This window comes from Pangasianodon hypophthalmus, chromosome 28 (assembly GCF_027358585.1).
Source record: "Pangasianodon hypophthalmus isolate fPanHyp1 chromosome 28, fPanHyp1.pri, whole genome shotgun sequence".
Lineage (NCBI taxonomy): Eukaryota > Metazoa > Chordata > Actinopteri > Siluriformes > Pangasiidae > Pangasianodon > Pangasianodon hypophthalmus.
The window spans coordinates 781,049-804,411 of NC_069737.1; the positions used below are offsets into that span (position 1 = coordinate 781,049).

The window sequence follows — 23,363 nt, forward strand, 5'->3', positions numbered from 1 at the left end:
TCACGACGATCCACAAACTCAGGGGGTTCGGTGGAATCACCAAGCTGGTGGTGTTGAAGGACACAACGCTCTCGTTCATCATATCTGAGATTAGATCTGTAATACACATCATAAGCAAATTACTGAGTGCTTCTGGCTGGACTGAGCTGACGTTATCACTCCAGCACAGATTATTTTCCTCTAACAGTGCGTCCCGAAGTCTTTTATTCCTCTTATCCCACTGCAGTTTTCCACTGATTACAATTTTCTTTTTTTTCCAATTGTAGTTAATTATAGTTATGTGGAAACTCCACATCACACATTCTTGTTCTTACTTACGTTATAGCAGCTATAAACAGTCGTTCTTTATTCTCTCTCTTGAAGGTAATAAGACAAAAAAACTCCTCTGTCCTGAAGAATGCTTAACATTCTAGCTTTACCTCTGAACGTTACAAAGCGCTGACACTGGAGACTCCTTCCATAAATGTTACATAAACATCTCCTTACAGAAAATATTTAAACAACAATTTTTAAATCTGTTTACATGGCACGTCCGCTGCACACGTCCCTGTGAACGAGCTGTTACTATAGAAACGATAACGTATTATAAGGAGCGCATTAATACAGTATAAACCTGCGATTTATAGAGCTGCTGTTATAGAAAATTAATCAACACCAATCAGAATCCAGAATTCAGCAGTGCTGCGGTAAATAATTAAACATAGTGTTAATTTGTTAATTTGATAGCTTGAGAAAGAATGTTAATTGAGGTTTTATATCAGATTGTAATAAATAAAAGCTTCAGCTAGTGATTTGCATGCCACATCAATCAGAGCTGATAAAATAAAATCCACTCACTCACCTGTGCAGAAAAAAAACAGTAAACTTCCCCTTCACAGGACACCTGCTATATGACAGAGAGGGTGATATATATACATATATATATGATGGGGGTAAAAAATAAACAAGGGCGTGTGCTGTCTCAAACTCCTCACTGACCTTGGACTCAACTTGCTCTTTTAAATAATTTTTAAATATTTTAAATATACTATAAACACAGTAAAAAGTTAAAAGGTGCATATTAATGACAAGGCAGACTTGTTGGATACCAGCAAACATATTTCTGAAATATAATTAAAAAAAAATTAAAATAAGAACTTCTTTCATATGTATGATATGATAATATAAATAAATAATTTGTCCTGTTCGGCCCAGTTCCTGATTATTCCGTGTATTCCTTACGCAGGGAAATGAGACTCTTCCTGCACACCTGCAGTGAGAAAATGATATGATGCGACATAAACAAATGCGGACGTGTTGTGTTTAGAGCCTTCGGGAGACGTCTCTCACTCACGCCTCACTTTGTATATCATTCACTAAACCCAGAAGCGTGACTCATTATTGTTTGATTTGTCTCTGGCCCAGATATCCGTGGTTTCACAGAGCTGTTCTTATTTCATCAGGAATACGTAGAAAACAAGTACAAGTTTTATCCAATACTCAGAAACAAATGCACTCTACAGGTACGAATGATGCAAATCATCCTCTCGAGGTTCATCAGGTATCTGAATGATGTTTTACTACAATTATGTTCCTCTGACTAAAGGTACAAAAGCCGTCGCACAAAACCCCATAAAACCCCAAATGTATCCTTTTAATCAAAGTTATATTACTGAAAAATATAAAATATTTCTCCAAACATGGAAACATCATATTATAATTATTTTAATTATTGCATTTATATTTATTTATTTTTATTATAATTTTTAATAATTTATTTACAATACCAAAATATACATAAATTATGCAATTAATTAATGATAATAATTATAAAATATAAAAAACATAATAAAAAATGAATATATAATTTATAATTTATAATAATAGAAATTAAATTATAAATATAAAATATAAATATTTAGTTATTTAATAATAACTAAAATAAAATAATGCAGGATGTGAGAGTGAACATTTTCGGGAGTTATTAGGGTTTCCAGGTGACATTTTATTTTATTTAAAATTATCTTAATATATGTCACTGTGTTTTCTGTTATTTTATTTAATTCAAATATTAAAATTAAGTTATTGGAAAAAAAAACATGTAAAATTGTTGACATGTTGAAATTTTCTGTATGGATATTTTTATGTAACATGTATGGAAGGAGTCTCCAGTGTCAGCACTTTGTAACAGTCAGAGGTAAAGCTGTAACTTTTATATATAATTTGCTTATTTATAATTTTTTTATTTTTATAAGTTTATATATATATATATATATATATATATATATACAGTGTAAAAAATACAGTGGCCCAAATTTCTACCTTTTTTCCTTAAACATTAATCATATCTGAATCTTCACAGAATCGTGGATAATAAGATTTGTTACATTAGTTAATAAGCAGGGAGGAAAAACATCTAATTAATCTTAATTTTCTAGCTTTGTGGAGAAAAAAGATCGGATGCACAAACCCTGCGGCAAAGTTCACAGACATGCCAATGGCTACCGCTAGGTTGAATACCTCCAGAGGTAAGTTTTGTTTCAAGATAAAAAGACAAAAAAGTGGGATAGTTTGCATCAAAAACACCATTAAATTGACAAAAACTATTTTAAAAGCTCTTCTCTTGATGACGTTCCCTCCAGCCTCGTTACGCTCCCTCTCCATGTCGCCCGGTCCTGGTCGTCTCAAAGCCTTCAAAATCACCAGGAAACAGAAAAGGTTCACGATGAAAATAAGACTGTGAATGGCCGCTAGACCTCTATACGGCAGCTGTGGGAAGGTGAACATGGAGGAAACGGCACACGCCAGAGAGTTTATCCAGCTCACCACGACACAGGCCAGGCGATACCTCATGTGGTTGTACTTGAGGAAGGTGATGGGGTGGACCACGGCTACGTAGCGCTCCAAACACACACAGCACTGGAAGTGGCAGCGAGCCGACATGCCAATCCCCCAGAAAAACCCCAGAGCTTTAGTGGCACACAAGTCAGCGTTCACGTGGCATGTGATGGACAGAGGTGCTATGAAGGACAGAAGGATCTCAGAGGTGGACTGACTCATGGTAAAGGTCACGTCCATGTCTTTTCCTGCACCTTGAGTGAACAGAAGGAAAAGGATATAGCAGTTTAGAGGAAGTCCAATGGAGAGACTGATGATCTGGTTGCATATCACAATCACGGATGAAGCACTGAGACCCCGATGGTCCTTCATGTCCAGAGACGGGTTTGTCACGTTAGTATTCATATTCTCAAACGTCCTACAAGGATGAAGACACAGAAGATCAATATGGTGAGATTTGCATTCATGAACTCAAGAGTTCCTCAAGGGTTCTTTGGATAGTTATGGGTTCTTAGCTTCCTTCAGCGGTTCTACAACTCGAATCCAGTGTACATAACATCTACAGGGGAAATTAGAAAGCAGCTGTTGCACAGTTTGTGTCACAGTTTGACAACCAGCACCTTTTCTCTCTTTCAAGTGAGTAAATTTTATTTATATAGTGCATTTAAAACAATAAAAGTAAACCAAACTTAATAAAATATAAATATAAAAAACTAAAACACAGCCCATATAGAGCACTAATAAGCTTAAATAAGATTAAAAGATCGAAGTGGCTAAAACATGTTCTCATATCAATAGTTTTCAATAGTAATAATATGTATGAATGTAAAACAAATAAATTACCTCGAACAGTTAATAATAAACCAAAAAATACATTTAGTTTTTAAATGCACTACTCAGGAAAAAAGAACATGGAGAGAAATAATTAAAATAATGATTATAATTATAAATTACAGAAATTACCTACAGTATAACAATAGAAATGTAACGTACCTGTGAGGATTTCTCTGTGAGCGTATAAAAGGTTAGACGTATAGAACATATAAACACGGCGTGTGAGTGATTCTCAGTGTGGAACTGATGCTAGTCATGTAGGAAAATATCTCAGATGCAGGCAGATGACAGAATATCCATCACAACACTGGCAGCAATGCAAAAAAGGTTGTTGATTAATTTTCTAGAACAGCAGCTCTGACGGTAGTGGAGCTGGTTTATAAATCACAGGTTTATTTATATTAATGTGCTTGTTCTAATACGTTATCGTTTCTATAGCAACAGGTCATTCACAGGGACTCGTACAGCAGACGTGCCACATTAAAGGGTTAAAAAAAACAAAATTATAAAAGAATTATTAAAAAAATGATGATGTGTCATTCCTTAATAAATAAAAAAATGTAATTGTTGGTAAATTGCTGTGATGTAAGAGGAATAAAACACCCAGGGATGTGCTGTTAGAGGAAAATAATCAACGTATGGTAAGAGTAGCTCTGCTCCATCACACCACCCTGTCACTCAGTAAGCCTGCTGCTTGTCCTTTAGAAAATTTTAAACCCAATCCAAGAGAATATGTGAGAATTATTGTAATTTTCTCAAATATTTTTCAGCATGCACTCCTGCAGAGAAGCTGAGTTCTTTGGAAAGCTACAGGTTCTCGCCTGTCTGCGTAGAACCCTGTCTGAACAGGGTAAAACTCTCTGTTGTAGGGTTCTACACTCTTATATAAAATTTAGAAGCATTAAGGGATCTTCTTTTGTCCCTCTAGGAGAACCTAGAACCCTACAACAGAGTGTTTTCTTATCATAAAGGTTCCAAGTAGAACCCTTGCAGGCTGCTAAGAACTCTGATTATCCACTGAACCATAAACGAGCCACAGGAAGGATGTGTTTGTCACATGGTGAGAGTGTGGACCGTTAATAAACCATCACCATGAGGGGGCGCTGTCTCACAGCACTGAGGGCTTTAAAGCATGCATTATACACAGTGAACAGAAGATTGAAAAATCATTTAATTAACAAATGAAATGGCTGAGATGCACAACGTGCTCTCTGTGACATTATTAATATTCAGTCATGTCTGTTGGGATTTATATGTGAGGATCTTGACAACATTTTAAATGCATGACTAACGCTGAATGTAGTGAAGGATCAATCATTTACAATTAAACATAACCGTAGACAGCGTGAGGACAACTGCATGTTTCTCCCAATGTAGCAGAGAAATGACATCACATCCTGCATCCTGCCACTGCCAACATGAAGCACACAGCGTACTGTAGACAGACTGATATTAAAGTACTGATAATCAGTACAGAGGAGCTAATTTCCCTCCCCATGTCTGAACTCTTATTATATAAATGTTTTCAGTGCAAATGAATGTGATCTTGTGATCTTGTGAACCTGCAGGTTCCTTTCCAGGTTCCTGATGCTGAACAGATCAGAGTCTTCAAGAAACATTCATCATAATATATTGCAAAATTTTAAAAACCTCTTAACTGAAATGTGGCTGATATTTTTCAGAGAGCATTATGTAGACAGGTAAGAATATTATAAGAATTAATTTACTCAAATGACAGTTTCACACAGTCTGGAGGGTTTGATGAGTGCGTTCAGGTGTGTTTAGGTGTGTGTTCAGGTGTGTTTACATGTGTTTAGTTAAGACTATTATGTAGTTAAGTGCATGGAAATGAGCAAAATTTTGTTCATCATATGCATTTTTTAAGATTTGCCACAAAGAAAAGGAGACTCCAAGGTTCAGACAAGCTACTGAATTATTGTGGTTAGTGATACCACTCGGTCCTATTAAAGACAGGGGAAAAGATCTACGACTGCAGGACGTCTACCTCAGAGGCATCCACATCCACTTCCAGGACATGAGATGGCAGCAACAGAGAAACCTTTGAGTTCCTGGGCATCGCTAGTCCAGCCCGCATTTTACTTTTCTCCAGACCTACTCTCCTAGGTATCTTAGGAAGGAAACAGTGATTAAATGAATTTGAACCTTTTCTGCCTTCACATACAACCTGTGCTTAAGCAATCTCATCAAAATGGCCCCAGTGTGACCCATATTCTCCTGTGATGCTCCTCCAGGCTAGAAGGACACAGGAAGACCATCATGGGAGATGTTATCAATGTCCTGAGGCATTGGATTGGCACTGTCCAAGCCAAACGGCATAACCAAATATTCATAACTCAACCTCATGCTTGTAGAAAATATTCCACTTGTCACTTCCCCAAATACAAATGAGGTCAAAGATATTGTTCAGGTCCAGTCTGGACTCACAGATAACACATTTAATCGAGTGCAGTAGAGATTAAAGTAAAACTTCTCAGAGTTTCGGGCCTCTGTATTCAATGATTACATAACTCAGTATTTTTTATTTAAAATATTTTATTGTGTTCCCACAGTAGCAAACATGAACAAAACAAAAACACATCAGAAAAAAAATTCTGAGAATTAAATCCTGCTTTTATATTACAAATGACAAATGCAAGTTAGTTTAAAACAGCTGACTAGCTGGCTAGCAATAGCATTACTTACAGAAAAATACAGTTTTTGTTTGTTTTGATATACATTATATGGCCAAAAGTATGTGGACACCTCTGCTAATTACTGACATGATGTTTTATCCACACCCATTGCTAACAGGTGCATAAAGTCAAGCCCATACCCATGCAATCTCCACAGACAAACACGGGCAGTAGAATGGGGAATACTGAAGAGCCCTTTGCCACACGTTGGTTTGTGAAATTTCAGCCCTGCTAGTCTGTAAGTGTTATTATTGTGAAACGGAGTCAGCCATGAAGCGGTAGACCACACAAACTCACAGAGCGGGATGGCTGAGTGCGTAAAAATCACCTATCCTCTGTTGCAGCACCCACTACAGAGCTCCAAACTGCGTCTGAAAGCAACATCTATCCCATACCTGTCGACCCCTGAACAGTTTCTTCCCCAGGCTGCAATCCTTCTAAACAGAGACGCTTCCCGTATTCCTCCCCTCTGACACGCAGCACAGATCACTTTAATACACCAGTACGATTCAGCTGTAATTGCACTAACACCTGCAGTAACTGCATGATGAATCTTTATTACAGTGACAATTATATTACTCCCTTACTTTTTGCCGTACTTTTTGCTGTTTGCACATATCACATTAAACCTTTGCACTGAGTTCCTGTACAGATGTAGTGTATTGTATTGGTTTTGTGCTGTATTGTGTTGTATAATGTTGTACTCTTCGGTCAGTGTGCTGTCCTGTACTATGTGTGACACTGCACCCAAAACAATTCCTTTTACACCCTGTACATGGTGAATAAAAACATTCTGATCAGCAGGGTTTGGTCGGGGTGCCCATAATTCTGGACATATAGTGTATAAATAATTGTTTATTGTTGGACTTCTCTTTCGACTTTGAGTTGGTCTGTGATTCATGAAGTTCTGTAATAGTGCAGTACGCTTTTGCTAACAGCATAGTGCAACCAGAGTAGTGATGAAAGGGGTGGAGTCAAAATTATTACATGTTCTAACGTGCATTTTCATGTTTATACAGTACATAGGACGCTGCATTTTTTTTTAAATGAAGATACAGAAATGTTCCTAGGCCATATTAATAGCTTCTTGTGGATTAAAAATAGATTAAATCAGTTATTATTCAGCATAACCCATTCTGTTAACATTCATGTTATAATCAAAATAGAGCAATGAAAAGTTCATTATTTCATCATTTTTTCTTGCTGAAATAACTCACTGAATCTAACAGTGTGTATGAGGATCACTGTGTCTACATTCATCCTCGCCTCATGCATGTCAGTTTGCCATTCTGGTATAAAAATAAGACTGGCTGCATTAAACTTATAGTGATAGTAATATCTGTACCAACCAGAAATGACAAAGAAAAGGCATTATCAGACAATAAATTTTTAACAATAAATGACGCACTTACTGGCATTGTTTGAACTAAAAATATCAGGAGATTTAAGAAAACGATTTCGAAAGCCTTTTTTTTGGCATTGCTCATCCCACCATCATCCCTTTCTCTCGCTCCTGGTCCTGGTCTCCTCAAACCTCTGAGGAGAGAGAAACTGCAGAAAAGCATCACGCTCAGAATCATGGCATACATAATTCCAAAAATATTGATGAGAAGTCCTGAAAGCTTAGCCATGGACACGATGCCAGATATGAATGCGTACATCCATACAGTGACTGAGATTGCTATCCGATACTTCACGCCTTTGTACTTTAGGAAGGTAATCGGGTGGATGACTGCCAGGTAGCGCTCAAAACATACACAGCACTGGAACAGGAAGCGAGACGTTATGCAGGTGCCAATAATAAATGATATCGGATAATAAAAGCAGAGCTTTTCCACATTCACATAACAGAGGATAAAGAGAGGTGCTGGGATGGCGAAGAGGATTTCAGATGCGACTTGGCTCAGCGTGAAAATCAGAGATGCATCCAGTCCTCCAGCTCGGGTGAGGAGGATGATGACACAGATGTTTAAAGGAAGTCCAACAAAGAGGTTGATGTTCTCGATGGACATAATAATGGGTGATGAAAGACCCAGAATTATTGGATCCAGTTTTGTTTTATTCATCATCTTACACAGGACAGGAAGTTCCACGTGGCTAAAGGTAGAGACGAGACATGCAATGGTTAATGGTACATGGTTAATATCACAAGGGTGTGTTTTTAAATACATTGTTTGACATGTAATGAGGTACAACATGGCATTCATTAGTAAGATCCATAAGGAGCGAAACACTGTGTGTCGCTGTTACAGTAAAATACTGAGTGTTCGGGGTGGTGTGATGTAGCTGTTACTGTTATAAATAAAAGCAGCTATAAACAGTAAAGCCAAAAAAGTGCAGCTTGTCATGTTACAGAGAAACTACAAAGTTAAAGCGTTACCTCTTACTCTTACAAAATAAACATCTCCTTACAGAAAACCTCACCAAAACAACAATTACGTACATTTTTAATCCGTTTATTTGCACCACCGTAGTACGAGTCCCAGTCAGAGCTGCTGTAATAACCCCAGGTCATTGTCCTACCACTAATAAATGTTGCTGTATTTTCTTTTCCAAAAATAATGTCAAAAAAGTGGTTGTTTTTTTAGCATTACAGTTCTGCCATAGTAGAAAGCCATAGTAGAATTACCACATACCTGCGAGGAACTCGTTGGTCTCAGACACAGCATCACACCAACGCATAAGTGAGTCAAAACCCTCTTACAATATAGCTTTATACCTGATGATTGTCATCTAGAAAAATCTCCCACATGCAAATCAATATTTCTGAGATATCTGTTAATACTGACAGCACAAGCAAATGAGCATGACTTGGGATTACTACGACAATAACCTTGTCAACACAACCGACAACTGATTTATTACCTCTTTTTTGTTTTGTTTTGTTTTGATTGGGCACCATGTTATTAAGCTAACGTTGGGGTTAGCATCTAGAAAATCAAATAATACAAACATGTTCTTGTGAATGTGCATATTTTAAAGAGTATACTCCAGCCAATAGAGTGGATTAATATCTCAGCAGCAAAATAACAAAATAAAGTAAACGTCATTTGGTTCTTCTTCATTAAATGATCTGTTAAATTTGAGCTGAAAGTCTTGATACGTTTAATGAAAGAGGGAACTTCTATAACGATAAGAAACTGTAGAACGTAAAAAAAAGATTACAAGCTTTTAACAGACTTTAACCAGACACAGAACCTGAGTTTAACATTTAGCTTCATCGTACTTGAAGCAGGAAGTTAAATGTTAAATTCCTGAACAGTTCTAGGTATTAATAAGAAACTATTCAGCAATAATGTGAAAAAAAAAAACAATACACTTTCTCTTAGAGGTTCTTCAAGGGTTCTTGAAGGAGCACAGGCCTCCAATCCAGAAGGTTGCCATTTTATTAACACTTTTGTAAACACTCTGTTTTATGGAAACTTTAAGAGCATTTTAGGGTTCTCTCAGCAGGACAAACAAATAAAGAAGTGTTAAAGACTCTAAATGTTAATCAGAATTGGTCAGTATAACATTATATAAGTTGATTAAGGTAATTAAGTTGCTCTTTTTTTTAGCCTTTGATCAAGACTTTCAGTGTTAGAGTCAAATTTTCCCAAATCTTTGCCATGGAATAATATTTATTTACTCTCTCTCTGACTGTTCAGGGGAAATCAAATCTCTACAAATTGTCGACGTTATTCAAAAGACAGACAAACCCTGTGACCTGACAGTAGTTCTACAAGTTTGACTGTTGTGACTAACAAATAAGGGAAGTTCAGGAAGCAGAGCCCATTTCTTCAAGATATTTCACGATAAGGGCTTAGCTTCCACTCAAGTCTTAATGAAGGGAAAATTCTGGCGGTAAAGATCTGAACCTTACTGAGCTAGCGAAGAAACCACAGCATTCGAGCTTACACAGGTATGTTTTAATGTTGGCTGCTTGTTTAGTAATGTCTTTCTTTCTTTCTTTCTTTCTTTCTTTATTTATAAAGCACTTTCACACAACTAACGGTTGATCCAAAGTGCTGTACAATAGAGCTAAAAAACAAATAAGAAACCACAAAACAGCAATACAATTGACAAGGCTAAATAAAAGCTATAGACAAAAGATGTTTTTTAAGCAGGTATTTAAATACTGGCAAAGCGGGCGCAGCTCTAATAGAAGCTGGTAATTTGTTCCATAGACTAGGACCGGTAACAGCGAAGGCTCGATCACCTCTGCAATGGAACCTCGATCTAGGGACAGAAAGGAGACCAAGATTACTGGATCTTAGGGACCTATTTGGTTTATGAGTAGAGATTGCCTCAGAGAGATATGGTGGGGCTTGATTATGCAGAGATTTAAAAACAAAAGTAAAAATTTTAAAAATAATTCTAAATTTGCCTGGTAACCAGTTTAGTGAAATAAGAATGGGTGAGATGTGATCGAACCTCTGTCTGCCTGTCAGCAACCTTGCAGCTGTAAACGCATTATAGAGGACGGACTTATACCATAGTATAATGAATTACAGTAATCTAAACGAGATAGAACAAACAAGTGAATAATCTGTTCAAACTGTTTTACAGAGAGTAAAGATTTGATTTTTGATAAACGCCGTAAGTGGAAGAAACTTGATTTGACCACTGCACTAATTTGTTTCTCAAAACCCATGTCTATTGATGTTTTCTTTCTTTTAACTATTTTATGTTGAACAGTATTCTACAAATCATATACTTTGTATATACAGTAAAATGTACCATACATATCAGCATATAATGTGATATTAATAGTATAAATCAAATTGGCCATATCATTTTGTTAAGAGTGTTGGGAAAATGTAAAATTTTAGTTATAATTTGATTTTGAATCTTTGTTTATTTTAACACTCTACAGCTACTCGCTCGTCTGTCATGAAGCTGATTTTCATTCTTCTGTGTTTCACTGGTGAGAGCTGATTTATAAATTTATCACACGAGTGTAATTTAATGTAAATTGTTCATTTTTTTACATTGTTTGTAACTGCACTGACTGAGAAACACTAAAAGGTTATTATACAGTATGTGTGATATTTTTTATAAAAAGGCCTACAAACATCTTATTACTGCATGTTTACTTATATGATGAAATACCAAAGAAAACAGTATTATGTTCACTACAAACTGTCCTTCATGCTGTAATATTCCTCTTTATTTTGTCTTTACATTTGACAGTCTGTGACGAATCAAGCTTGGAGAATAAGGATGTATCCAGGTGTAGATATTTAAATATATTCCAGTTCTAAATAGCAAAACTCTAAATATTGAATTAATAAAAACCCAGATCAGAAGCTGGAACACATGAAACAAATGATTTGCAGATATTAGGCTTAGGAAGACAGTGACTGAGCTTAAACCAGGGATTTAAAGAGCACACAGGTTTTATTTCGTTACGACGGTTCGGTTAATGGTGAGGAGGTTGTTCTTCAAGGACCGACATAACCAGGCAAAATGTTCTCCAGGTAGCCTAAGGAATATTTGTGATTTAGCTCTAAAATGAGACAGATGAAAGCAGAAAGACTTGGAAGAGGTGTACGTGCTGGAAATCAGGAGCTGCCTTGCTGCAATAATTCATTCAAAAATATCAAAGCTTATACTAAAAGATTTTTACTCAGCACAGTTCTTTTGAATGTCATTTACCTGATTCAGGTGTGTTTAATGCTAAGAAAGGTTTCAAATTAGCCTTTGAATTAAACCATAACCTGCCAACGTCACCAACAGGTGTTGTGCTGGTCGCTGTACCACCATTCCACCATAAATATCACGTGATCATGGCAAAGCTGACATGGCCCCAAGCACAGAACTACTGCAGGGTGATGTACACTGACCTGTCAACCATTGAAACTGATGATGATTGGGTAAGATTGAAGAAAGAAGCGGCAACTAAAGGTCTGACTTCTCGTGCCTGGATCGGACTATACAACGATTTTGACAGCTGGCGCTGGTCCTTAAACAACCTCCCACTGAAGAATGTCACACTACACAAATGGCGCCTTGGACAGCCTGATAACAGCGGTGGCGATCAATCTTGTGGTTACATGGCTACAGGAGGATACTGGTATGATGATTCCTGCACAGACACCAAACCCTTTATATGCTTTAATGGTGAGTCAACATCCTGATTTTGATTTGTATGGTTTTGGTTTCTTGGCTGAATTTGTGACTCGGTTTAGTATGAAGGACAAGATCTTCAAAAATCGAAAATAAATTTTTTAAAAAATCGAGAGATCGTCTTACAGCATGCAGGATTACAGAAGTATACAGAAAAAGTAAAATATAATAAAAGACATTTTGAAAGACCACGTACGGCAATCTAGTCCAATCCAATTTTTCCCATCATTTTTCTAAACATTGTGATTCACAGCTAGTAACAGTGGTGCTGGAAGTTTCGTCAGAGTCAGTAGTCCTCAGATGACGTGGTCTGGAGCTCAGACTTACTGCCGAACATTTCACACTGATCTGGCCAGCGCACTCAACCAAACAGACAACGACCTGTTAGCGCAGGTGGCGTCTCTACAGGGAGATTCCTGGATTGGCCTGTTCAGGGACACTTGGAAGTGGTCAGATGGTACAAACACTTCAAACCTCCAGTGGGATTTAGGAGAACCCAATAATTATTATAATGAGGAAAACTGTGGAGCAGTTTATAACGGAGACTTCATTGATCGGTTGTGCAACAACCTTTACTACTTCATCTGTCACACACGTACGTCTTTTGTTTCTGCTACCAGTAATTATATTGAAATACACCTTCACATGTGATCATATTTTATTCACATTCATGTTTAGGTGTGTTGTGTCTCGAAAGAAAACACCAAACTCCAGCACATAAATCCTATAAAGTCCTAATATTAAGTCAGGAATTTCACTATCACTCTTCTGCATATCCGTGTGATGATTTTCCACTTTGTTCTTCAGTTCCACCAGTGAGGAAACAGCAGATAGTGAGACTGCAGGTGAAGTCTGACGGGAGTGTGTTTGATCCTGATGAGCAGTCGTCCATTTTAGAGCTGGTGAGTCACAGAAATTGTGTTTGCAACATGATAGAAAGATTCCAGTATACCTAGCAAATCCTCCATATTGTTTTATTTTTTTACCAGGGTTTCAAATTTAATACAATTTTACTCACTATTTTAGCAAGGAATAATTCTGTTTTCTCTCAAATTTGCGTCACATGCTAGCCCTGCCTCTCCCTCTACCTTTAACCATTCAAAACTTTATGCATCGATTGGAGCAAGAGCAATTCTTACTCATTTACATTGACCACTCAACCGTTTCAAGAAGGCATGACTGCTTCTGCCAGCAGTGTAAGAGTTTTCCAAGCTCAAGTCTGATCCTCAAACATGATCCTTCTTCACCATTACAATGAAAAGATGAAGTGCTGAGTGTAAAACCACAAAGCAGAACATTAATAAAATTAAATAACTCAGAGATCCTGATTCTGTTCTTCAGATCAAGCAGAAGCTGGAGGAAAAGGGCATGTTGGAGAACACCACAGCGACCTGGAGGGTGCAGCGAGACGGAAACATCTTCTACAAGAAAAACAACGATGAACTGTAACATGTAAAATACGTCACGCTGGTATCTTATTTATCTTATAAATTTTAATCTAGGATCAGTATAGGGAATCAGAGGCAAAGAGAAAAGTGTAGTTTTCACAGTGTAGTAAAAAGCCTGTATATAAAATAAACTGTCATATACATAGTTAGACAAATCTAAATCTAAACATAAGTGTAAGTGTATATGTAAATAATTTATGCATATATTTGATTAGTTTATGTTCACTTACATAATACCTCACATACATAATATTTCTGTTCTCTTTTCTATCCTTTTTATTATTTTATATGTTCTTTTCATTTTCTTCTGAATTCTTCCTGAATGGAGGTGGATTTAAAAATGTATTATTATATATATATATATATATATATATATATATATATATATAATTTTATTCAGTTAAATTACTGAAAAAGCTCTTCTTGATACTATTATCTCTAAGTTATAAATTATCTTCTGCATCTGTTAATAATGTCTATAATAATAAATAAAGAAATTAAAAAAATTTTCTTGCAGATGTTTGCAGCTATAATTCAGATAAGTGTATGGACATTTTATGCTTTATATGCAATTTTATGTCTTGCCACAAGAATGCAGAGAAATTAAAAACAAAACAAACAAACAAAAAAAAAACTGCTTGTTTAGGTTCTGGCAAGATTGTTTTTTCTAGGATTGTCGTTCCCAAGTACCAAGAAGCTAAATGTTGAGACGCTAAGTCCTGGCAGGTTCCGGGTATAAAAGTGCATGCACTCTGCAGAAAAAATTAAACTTCCCTGGTTCTTTAAGGGTTCTTTTGGCATTTCAGTAGCAGTATAATAAATAGTACATACTAAATCTGAATAGTAAATAGTAAATATAAGTATCTGGAAGTGGCAGGAATAAAGTGTCTCAGTGCTAGATGAAGGACTACTGGCTGATGTCTTGGAGATAAAACTGTTCTTCAGTCTGGTTGTCCGTGATTGGATGCAACGGCAGTGTCTCAAACAGGTCATGTGCAGGGTGAGTGCAGTGCTTAGAGATACTTTGAGGGCGTTTCCTCAAACAGCATGTTTGGTAGATGTCCTGTAAAGCCGTGAGTTTGTTTCTGGTGATGAGCTCTGCTGTTCTCACCACTCTCTGAAGAGCTTTTCGGTCAGAGGAACAGCAGCTGCTGTACTAAGCAGTGATGCATTCAAATCAATTCATGGATGATGTCCACCATCATTTTTTTTAACCATGAAGAAGATGCTGGAGAGAAGGATGAGATGGTTTGCAAAGAATTGTGACGACTGCAATGTGATGACAACTAAGACTCCTTCCATAAATGTTAAATAAACATCACCACATCAACGATTATAAGTTTACTTTATTAAACAACACGATCTTAGATTATGTGGATCATCTGCGGTACAAGTGTGTGTGTAAGCTGTTACTATAGAAACAATAATCTAATCAAACAAGCACATTAACATTAACCTATCACTGATATTACAGCTGACATCACTGTGCTGTTATACAGAAATAATGCACCGTTAAAAGTTCCCTCAGCAGAACAATCGAAGACCCACTGAAGGTTTCTACGTGTTAATAAGACTTGATCAATAGAACAGCATGTAAGATGATTAAGGTAATTTAATTTTTTTTAGCCTCATACAGTTGATCAGGAATATGAGTGTTAGCATTGTATTTCCCTGAATCTTTGCCATGGTGTAAGATTAATTACTTTCTTTGCGACTGTTCGGAGGATTCAAATTTACACAAATTGTCAACTTTATTCAAAAGCCAGTCAAACCCTGTGGCTGGACGGTATTTCTTCAGCTCTGCCAAATGTGACTAACAAATAGGGCAGGTTCAAGAAGAAGAACTGGCTTGTATGAGATATTTCACACGAGGGCTTCTTTTCTAGTTAGGCTTTTACAAAGAGAAGATTTTGGCAGTAAAGATCTGAACCTTTACAAAGCCAGTGGAAAGAAAACACAGCGTTCAGTCTTACACAGGTACGTTTTAATGATGATTGCTCGTTTGATAAAGTTGCATGGATCTTTTTTCCTTTGCCTTTAACTGTTTTAACTATTTTTTACCTTTATGTTGAACAGCATCCTAAAAAAGCATGTACTGTCGAAATATACTGTATATATCATAATGTCATAATAATTAAAAAAAAAAACTGGCCATGTCATTTTATTAAGGCTGGACAGCTTTTTAGATCCTTACTGTGGACTAGAGTGATTCTCTTAACATTCTCTCCCACTGGATAATTAAACCTTTTCACTCTGATGTGATGTTACACAGTGTTTCAGAAGGAAATGGAAAAAGGACGTTGTAATCAAAAAAATAAATATTTGATTGCAATAAATAAATATTTGGTTATCATGCTGTGAGTTTAGCACAAGATTACACATCTAAATGAATCTTCATGAGCTTAGAAATTTGATATAACATTTTTTTTTATTTTACATTAATCATTGTTATTTATTTTATACCCAGTTTCCTCTGTGCTTTATCAGATCTTATAACTATTGGGTAAATTTTACATTTTTCCATGGACAAGTTTGATTATAACTTATTTTGTTTTTTTTCTTGTTGTTGTTGCTTTGTTTTTGTTTTGTTTTGTTTTTTTTAACAGTGCTCAGCTACTAGTCTTCCATGAAGCTGATTCTTTTCCTCCTGTGTTTCTCTGGTAAGAGCTGATTTTCTGTACATATTGTAAATTTTCCATTCTTTTAGATTTCTGGTAATTGCATGCACTGAGAAATGTGCCACCTATCAGTGTCTTACCATGTGTTTGCTGATTTTATGAAATATCAAACAAACTAATATTAATGTAGTAGCCTGTGATAAAGAGACAGGATGTATCAAAGTGCAGCTTTTTTTCTAAATGCAAAAAATCCACTAAACTAATAAAGATACAGAACAGGAAGTGGGAACACATAATAAATGATAAATCCAAATTCCAATATTTCAAAATATGAGGTTTAGCAAGACATTGACTGAGCTTGCAACAGGTGTTTAAAGAGGTTTTATTTTGCAGATGATATAAAGAGAATCTCTGGTCTAATAAACTCTAAAATGATCCAGATAAAAAAGAAGAATAAAAAAAATCAAAGATTTTTAATCAGCAGTTTTCCTTCTGAATGGCATTTACCTGATTCAGATGTCATGCTTGCAAAACAAACACACACACTTATACACACACACACAAATAAAAGAGAAGTGGTGTATTAAAGAAGGTCTCAGATTAGCCTTGGAGTTAAACCATAATCTAACATCATCGCCAGCAGCTGCTGTGTCGGGCGCCGTATCCACCCTGCGGCCGGTGCACCACCATTACCATGCGGTGCTGGCGAAGGTGACGTGGACTGATGCACAGAGTCACTGCAGGGAGATGTACAGTGACCTGGCAACCATCGTCAGTAATAATGATTGGATGAGATTGAAGAAAGAAGTGGCAAGCAAAAATCTGACCTCAGCTGCCTGGACCGGACTTTACAATGATATCAATAGCTGGCGCTGGTCCTTAAACGACCTGAAGAATATTACTGTACAGAAGTGGCACTCTCGACAGCCTGATAATTACGGTGGCAATCAGTCGTGTGGCATCATAGATTCAGGTGGATACTGGTATGATGAGTGCTGCACAGACACGAAGCCCTTCATATGCTACAGTGGTAAGTCAACATACTGATTTTTATTCATAGGTTTTAAGTATACAGGATTACAGACGTACATATCATGACTTCATTAATATAAAGTTATAGAAGGTGACATTTTGGTTGAAAATTACTTAACCAGATAAACTTGGTTTTATAAGATTCTATCAGAAAGCCAGTCATCACCTAGGATGAATATCAAATGAACGCAACATAAATCTTATCCAATCAACATCCACATACTGTTTACACCCCGACAGAAAAGAACAGATTTGAAGCCTCACTGTAGTGAACCAGAAGAGACAATAACTTTACACTGTACATGTTCTACATTCTCTCCATGAGAGGAATAAAAAGGAAGTGTACAGTACATGTACATACATTCTGGCTCATTATAAATCCTTCAGCAGAGCAGAAAGCTAATATTGTGACTAATGTAAGATAAGATTAGAATTAAACGTTACTAATATTAGCTAGCTACACACGATATAGTTAATAAACTGAAGTTTGCAGTGTAACCGAGACTGAAAGTCAGTAAGCTGATGTGTAAGACATGTTTGTGTGGTTAGACAGAATGATATATTGTATGTTTTGATGAATTTTAATATCGTTAATTGTTTTACAGTAGAATTAGGTAAAATATTTGGTTTAGGAACAACTTTAGTTTTGAAAAATACATTAAGAAAAACTTACTGAAAAACATTTATGATCATAATGTGGTCTTAACAGACTCGAAATGTCTTTCTCTACTGAGTTACACCTGTTATTAGTTATTTACTGAGATTTAGAGTTAATAAGAAAAAGACTGATAGAACCTTATAAAGCTGAACAGTATCTGGAGTTACAGGATGATATGATGGCCACTGTTCAAAAATCCACTCTCTATTCTTACTTTTCACTTTCACATGTCTCAGAATTTCCATAATGTGAATTTGAAGTAAGTTTAAAATGTAGGACTTGCTGAGCTCTGATTTTAGAGTTTTAATAGCTGGAATATCAAAAAGTTTGATGTCTCATATCTCAAAACAGTCAGACAGACCATTATAATACTAAGGTCTTTTACAGAAAGTAAAAAAATCATTCTAATCATTGTTATTCACAGCTAGTAACAGTGGTGCTGACAGGTTCATTGGCGTCGCTAGTCCTCAGATGACGTGGTCTGGAGCTCAGATTTACTGCCGAACATTTCACACTGATTTGGCCAGCGCACTCAGCCAAACAGACAACGACCTGTTAGCGCACATGGCGTCTCTACAGGGAGATTCCTGGATTGGCCTGTTCAGGGATACGTGGAAGTGGTCAGATGGGACCAACCCTACAAAACTCCAGTGGGATTCAGGAGAACCGGATAATGATTATAATGAGGAAAACTGTGGAGCAGTTTATAACGGAGACTTCACTGACCAGTTGTGCAACAACCTTTACTACTTCATCTGTCACATCAGTAAGTCTTTTGTGAGTCTGTTGAGTCTGTGAGTCTCTTCCTGATATTTACATTACACACACACACACACACACACACACACACACACACTTAAACCTAAAAGAAATGAGCTTTTTGGCCTTTCCAGAAAAATCTGCATTAATGTTTAAAGGTATTAAAATATTACAACACATACAAAAAAAAAAATAATTTCATGTGTCAATAATCTCACGAGTTTTAGACATTTCACCTTATCACATGTTTCATACAATATCATGTCATCACATATGAAAAACTTATATTCACATGTGAGATGGACTGTATGTGAGATTTTCTGTGTAAGGAAACATTTGATCTTTAGAATGGATAAAATAAAGTAGATGACTGAACCCATGAGACACCAGAATAAATAAAAAAATTTATTTATTTGACCCTGTAATTATTTTGTTATTTCTTTTGTTATTTATTTACTCGCTTGCTCGCTCGTATTTATTTATTTGATTCATAAACTAAACCAGTGTTCTTCAGATCAGTTTAAAAAACCCTGATGGTCCAAATACATTCTCTGTCAAAACTCAGAACAAACCTGTAGCAGGTACTCTGTTTGTTTGGTTGGTTGTTTGTTTGTTTGTTTTGCTTGGTTTAGATGTGTTTAAGTGTGTTTAGGTGTGTTTAGGTGTGTTTAGATGTGTTTAAGTGTGTTTAGGTGTGTTTAGGTGTGTTTAGGTGTGTTTAGATGTGTTTAAGTGTGTTTAAGTGTGTTTAAGTGTGTTTAAGTGTGTTTAGGTGTGTTTCGGTGTGTTTCGGTGTGTTTAGGTGTGTTTAGGTGTGTTTCGGTGTGTTTCGGTGTGTTTCGGTGTGTTTCGGTGTGTTTAGGTGTGTTTCGGTGTGTTTCGGTGTGTTTAGGTGTGTTTAGGTGTGTTTAGGTGTGTTTAAGTGTGTTTAGGTGTGTTTAGGTGTGCTGCATCTATGAAAACACTAAACACCAAAACATAATTCCTATAAAGTCCTAATATTAAGTCAGTAATTTTAATATCACACTTTTTCTCAATGATATGATGATTTTCCACTCTGTTCTTCAGTTCCACCGGTGAGGAAACAGCAGATAGTGAGACTGCAGGTGAAGTCTGATGGGATTGAGTTTGATCCTGATGTGCACTCGTCCATTTTAGAGCTGGTGAGTTGCTGGATGTCTCTGAAATATATATTTCTATTCATATTTTTTCCAGGGTTTCAAATTTAATTCAGTTTTACATATGATTTTAAGCAAGCAATGGTCTCGTTTTCCTTCTACTTTGCCTTTGCGTCACATGCTAGCCCTGCCTCTCCCTCTACCTTTAACCATTCAAAACTTTATGCATCGATTGGAGCAAGAGCAATTCTTACTCATTTACATTGACCACTCAACCGTTTCAAGAAGGAATGACTGCTGTGTAAGAGAGTTTTCCAAGCTCAAACATTATTCTTCTTCACCATTACAATGAATACAGGAAGTGCTGAATGCAGATTATTAACAAAAATAACTCAGTGATCCTGATTCTGTTCTTCAGATTAAGCAGAAAGTGGAGGAGAAGGGCATGTTGGAGGACAGCACACTGACCTGGAGGGTGCAGCGAGACGGAGACATCTTCTATAAGAAAAGCAAGAATGTCCTGTAACATGCAAAATATGCCATGCTTGTATTTTATATATATCAGTAGAAATAAATATAGGGATCAGAATCAAAACGGAAAGGTTTAGGTTTAATAGTTTAGTAATAGGCCTCTACATAAAACATACTGACGTAAATAATAGCAACACTAAATATTATTTCATTTTTTCTCCCATGTATTAATTCCTGTTTTGCTCTCTGAAATCATTTCTGAAATAATCTCTCTCTCTTTATTTCATATATAATATATATAAGGTATATGGAAGGTTTAAAAAAATACAGTAAATATTAGAGCTGTAGTGATAAATCGTGACATGATGCATCGTGATGCAAAACTTTGCTGATGTGCATCATGGAAAAGAGTGAAATGAATGAATTCACATCAAATCAGCATTCTGTTAATTATGCATGTAATGCAGCAGCACTCTTGAACACCAGACCTGTGCAACCCATACAGTTAAAATATATCGATTGCTCGCTGGTCACAGGATCACATTCTGTCATGGAGAGTCTGCGAGATCTGCACTTGTGAAGTCTGATAGCTCCGGATCATAACGACCAACATTCATTCTCTTACACAACCATGTTATAATGGTTAAAATTGTTTAAGATGACTTTGGAGCCTTATTTTTCTGCTACAGAGCTCATAATGTTCCAGTCGATCATTTCTAAAGTCAGACATTGTTTATTCAATCAAAATTTTTGAGAGAATTTATAAATTTATTCATTTATTTTTAACATATGGTGAACTTGTAGCACATTTTAAAACTTCTGTTCATCCCAATTTTTTATTTTATACAGACAAAAATGCATTCAGAAATAAAAAGGAGTGTTTTCAGTCATAATTCTTCTTTATTCAAATTTTTCTGAGAATCAAATCAAATTGAAATTGTGAAGCCAGTTATCATGAATCGAATCATGACCGGAGTTACATTACACTCCTACTAAATATTATATTCAGTTAAATAGCTCTTTTTAAGAGCTTTCTATCTGTTAATGTTGTCAATACTATTAAATAAAAAAGATAATAATTCCTTGTCTTGTCAGATGTTTTTGTTGTTGTTATGCAGTTAAGAGCATGGAGATTTTATGCATTATATGTAATTTTATGTCTTGCCACAAGGTGGCATGCAATACAAATAAAAACAGCAAGCAGAGGCACTAAAACGGCTGTTTTATGACTGAAATACAGAATTGACTGAGAGAATCATAAGGACTCTTTTTTTGGCAATCTTCCACAAATGAGAAAGACCAAGTCTGAAGTCTCTGATGCTCTCTCTGAATTTCTCTGAACTCCAGTGATGGAGTTTTAACACATAGCTGATCCATGATCTATCTCACAAACCACCAACTACCACCACTAAAAGTAAATTATACCTATATTGTTTCTTTCTTAAGTCATTTTTGGTTCATGCAGCAGAACCTAAATAAATTAGATAAAGATGATGAATAGGTTTTAATGAAATATATGTGATATTTGTCATAACATGACAAGATGAAAAGAGAGCAATCATTCTCCTGAGGCACGACTTAAAAAAGCAATGGCAGCAGAAATGCAAAGAAGCTTGTGTATTATATTTTCACCTGATTTGCATAAAGTATTCAACCCACGTTTAACAAAACACAACTTACAAACATGTACAAAACATACTGTAAAGACATTCATGGAAAAATTAAACAGCATCATTAAATAACAATACTATATATCTAAATAATGTGTCTGGGGTTTTTTTGTTTGTTTGTTTGTTTGTTTGTTTTATTAAAGTTGATATCCATGGCTTCCAAAGCAACACATGTAATACAGAATTATTCCAAAGTTATGGACAAGATCAGTTATCATTCTAAATAATTTTATGTAAGACCATATTACACTATGACATTATTTAAAAAATGTTAGATTTATCTACAAAAAATATAAATTTATAGAATTGAAAGCATTCTTGATGTTGGCAACATAGATAATAATTTCTAATTATAATATTATAAGAAAATTCTACCTATATAGACCTAAACATTATTAATTTTAGTTATCTTATTGAGTGAAACTGTTGTATACTATTAGAAATTTTGTTATTTCTCCCAGAAATAAATGCTTGCCAATTAGTAAATTATCTAAAAATAAGTTTGATCTAAGTATGTAAGTATTCACCAATAATCACAATCAAACAGAAAAATAGGTAAATGACGAGCAGGAAATATATAAAGTTATATTAGAATTTTAGAATAGAATTTTATAATAAAACCTCTTTTAAAATGTGTCAGTAATGAAGCAATAATATGCACTAATTCAGTAAAAACAATAATAACCCTTGTAGAATATCTGTGTAGTTACTTCTCGACTGATGGTCAAACCAAAGCTACACCTTAATCCTATGTTTAAATCCTAATTTTAATTTTAAAAAGCAAACATATATAGTACACCTAGATTACACTGGACTACAGATAATAGACTCCATAATTTAGCAAAAAAGAAAAAACCCTTAAATTAGATTATTCGTTCACTTTGCTACCTGACTGCTTACAAAAAGTATTTAGTGTGATATTTTATCAGGTTGAAAATTTCCCAACCCTTTGCAGATAGAGGAAAGCCTGAAAAAAATGTCCAAAAGAGCAAATGTTTGTAGCGATAAAAATTACGTAACAGTAATAGAGATCATTAGAAAATGCATCCTGAAAAGAGGAGAATAAAATATAAGGCATGTAATTGAACAGCAGCTTCACCTGAAGAACAACAACAATAATAAATGCTCTTTTCTTCA

The 23,363-nt window shown here is 35.6% G+C and overlaps 1 protein-coding gene across 1 annotated transcript; it reads left to right on the top strand.

Moving 5' to 3' along the window:
• Positions 1-16,526: 16,526 nt before the first annotated feature.
• LOC128317619 (putative C-type lectin domain family 20 member A) lies at positions 16,527-21,521 on the top strand. Its single transcript, XM_053230718.1, has 5 exons — positions 16,527-16,560; positions 17,162-17,548; positions 18,633-18,974; positions 20,036-20,130; positions 20,504-21,521. The coding sequence occupies exons 1-5, from the start codon at positions 16,527-16,529 to the stop codon at positions 20,609-20,611; spliced, it is 966 nt and encodes a 321-aa protein (XP_053086693.1). The 3' UTR covers positions 20,612-21,521.
• The last annotated feature ends 1,842 nt before the right edge of the window (positions 21,522-23,363 follow it).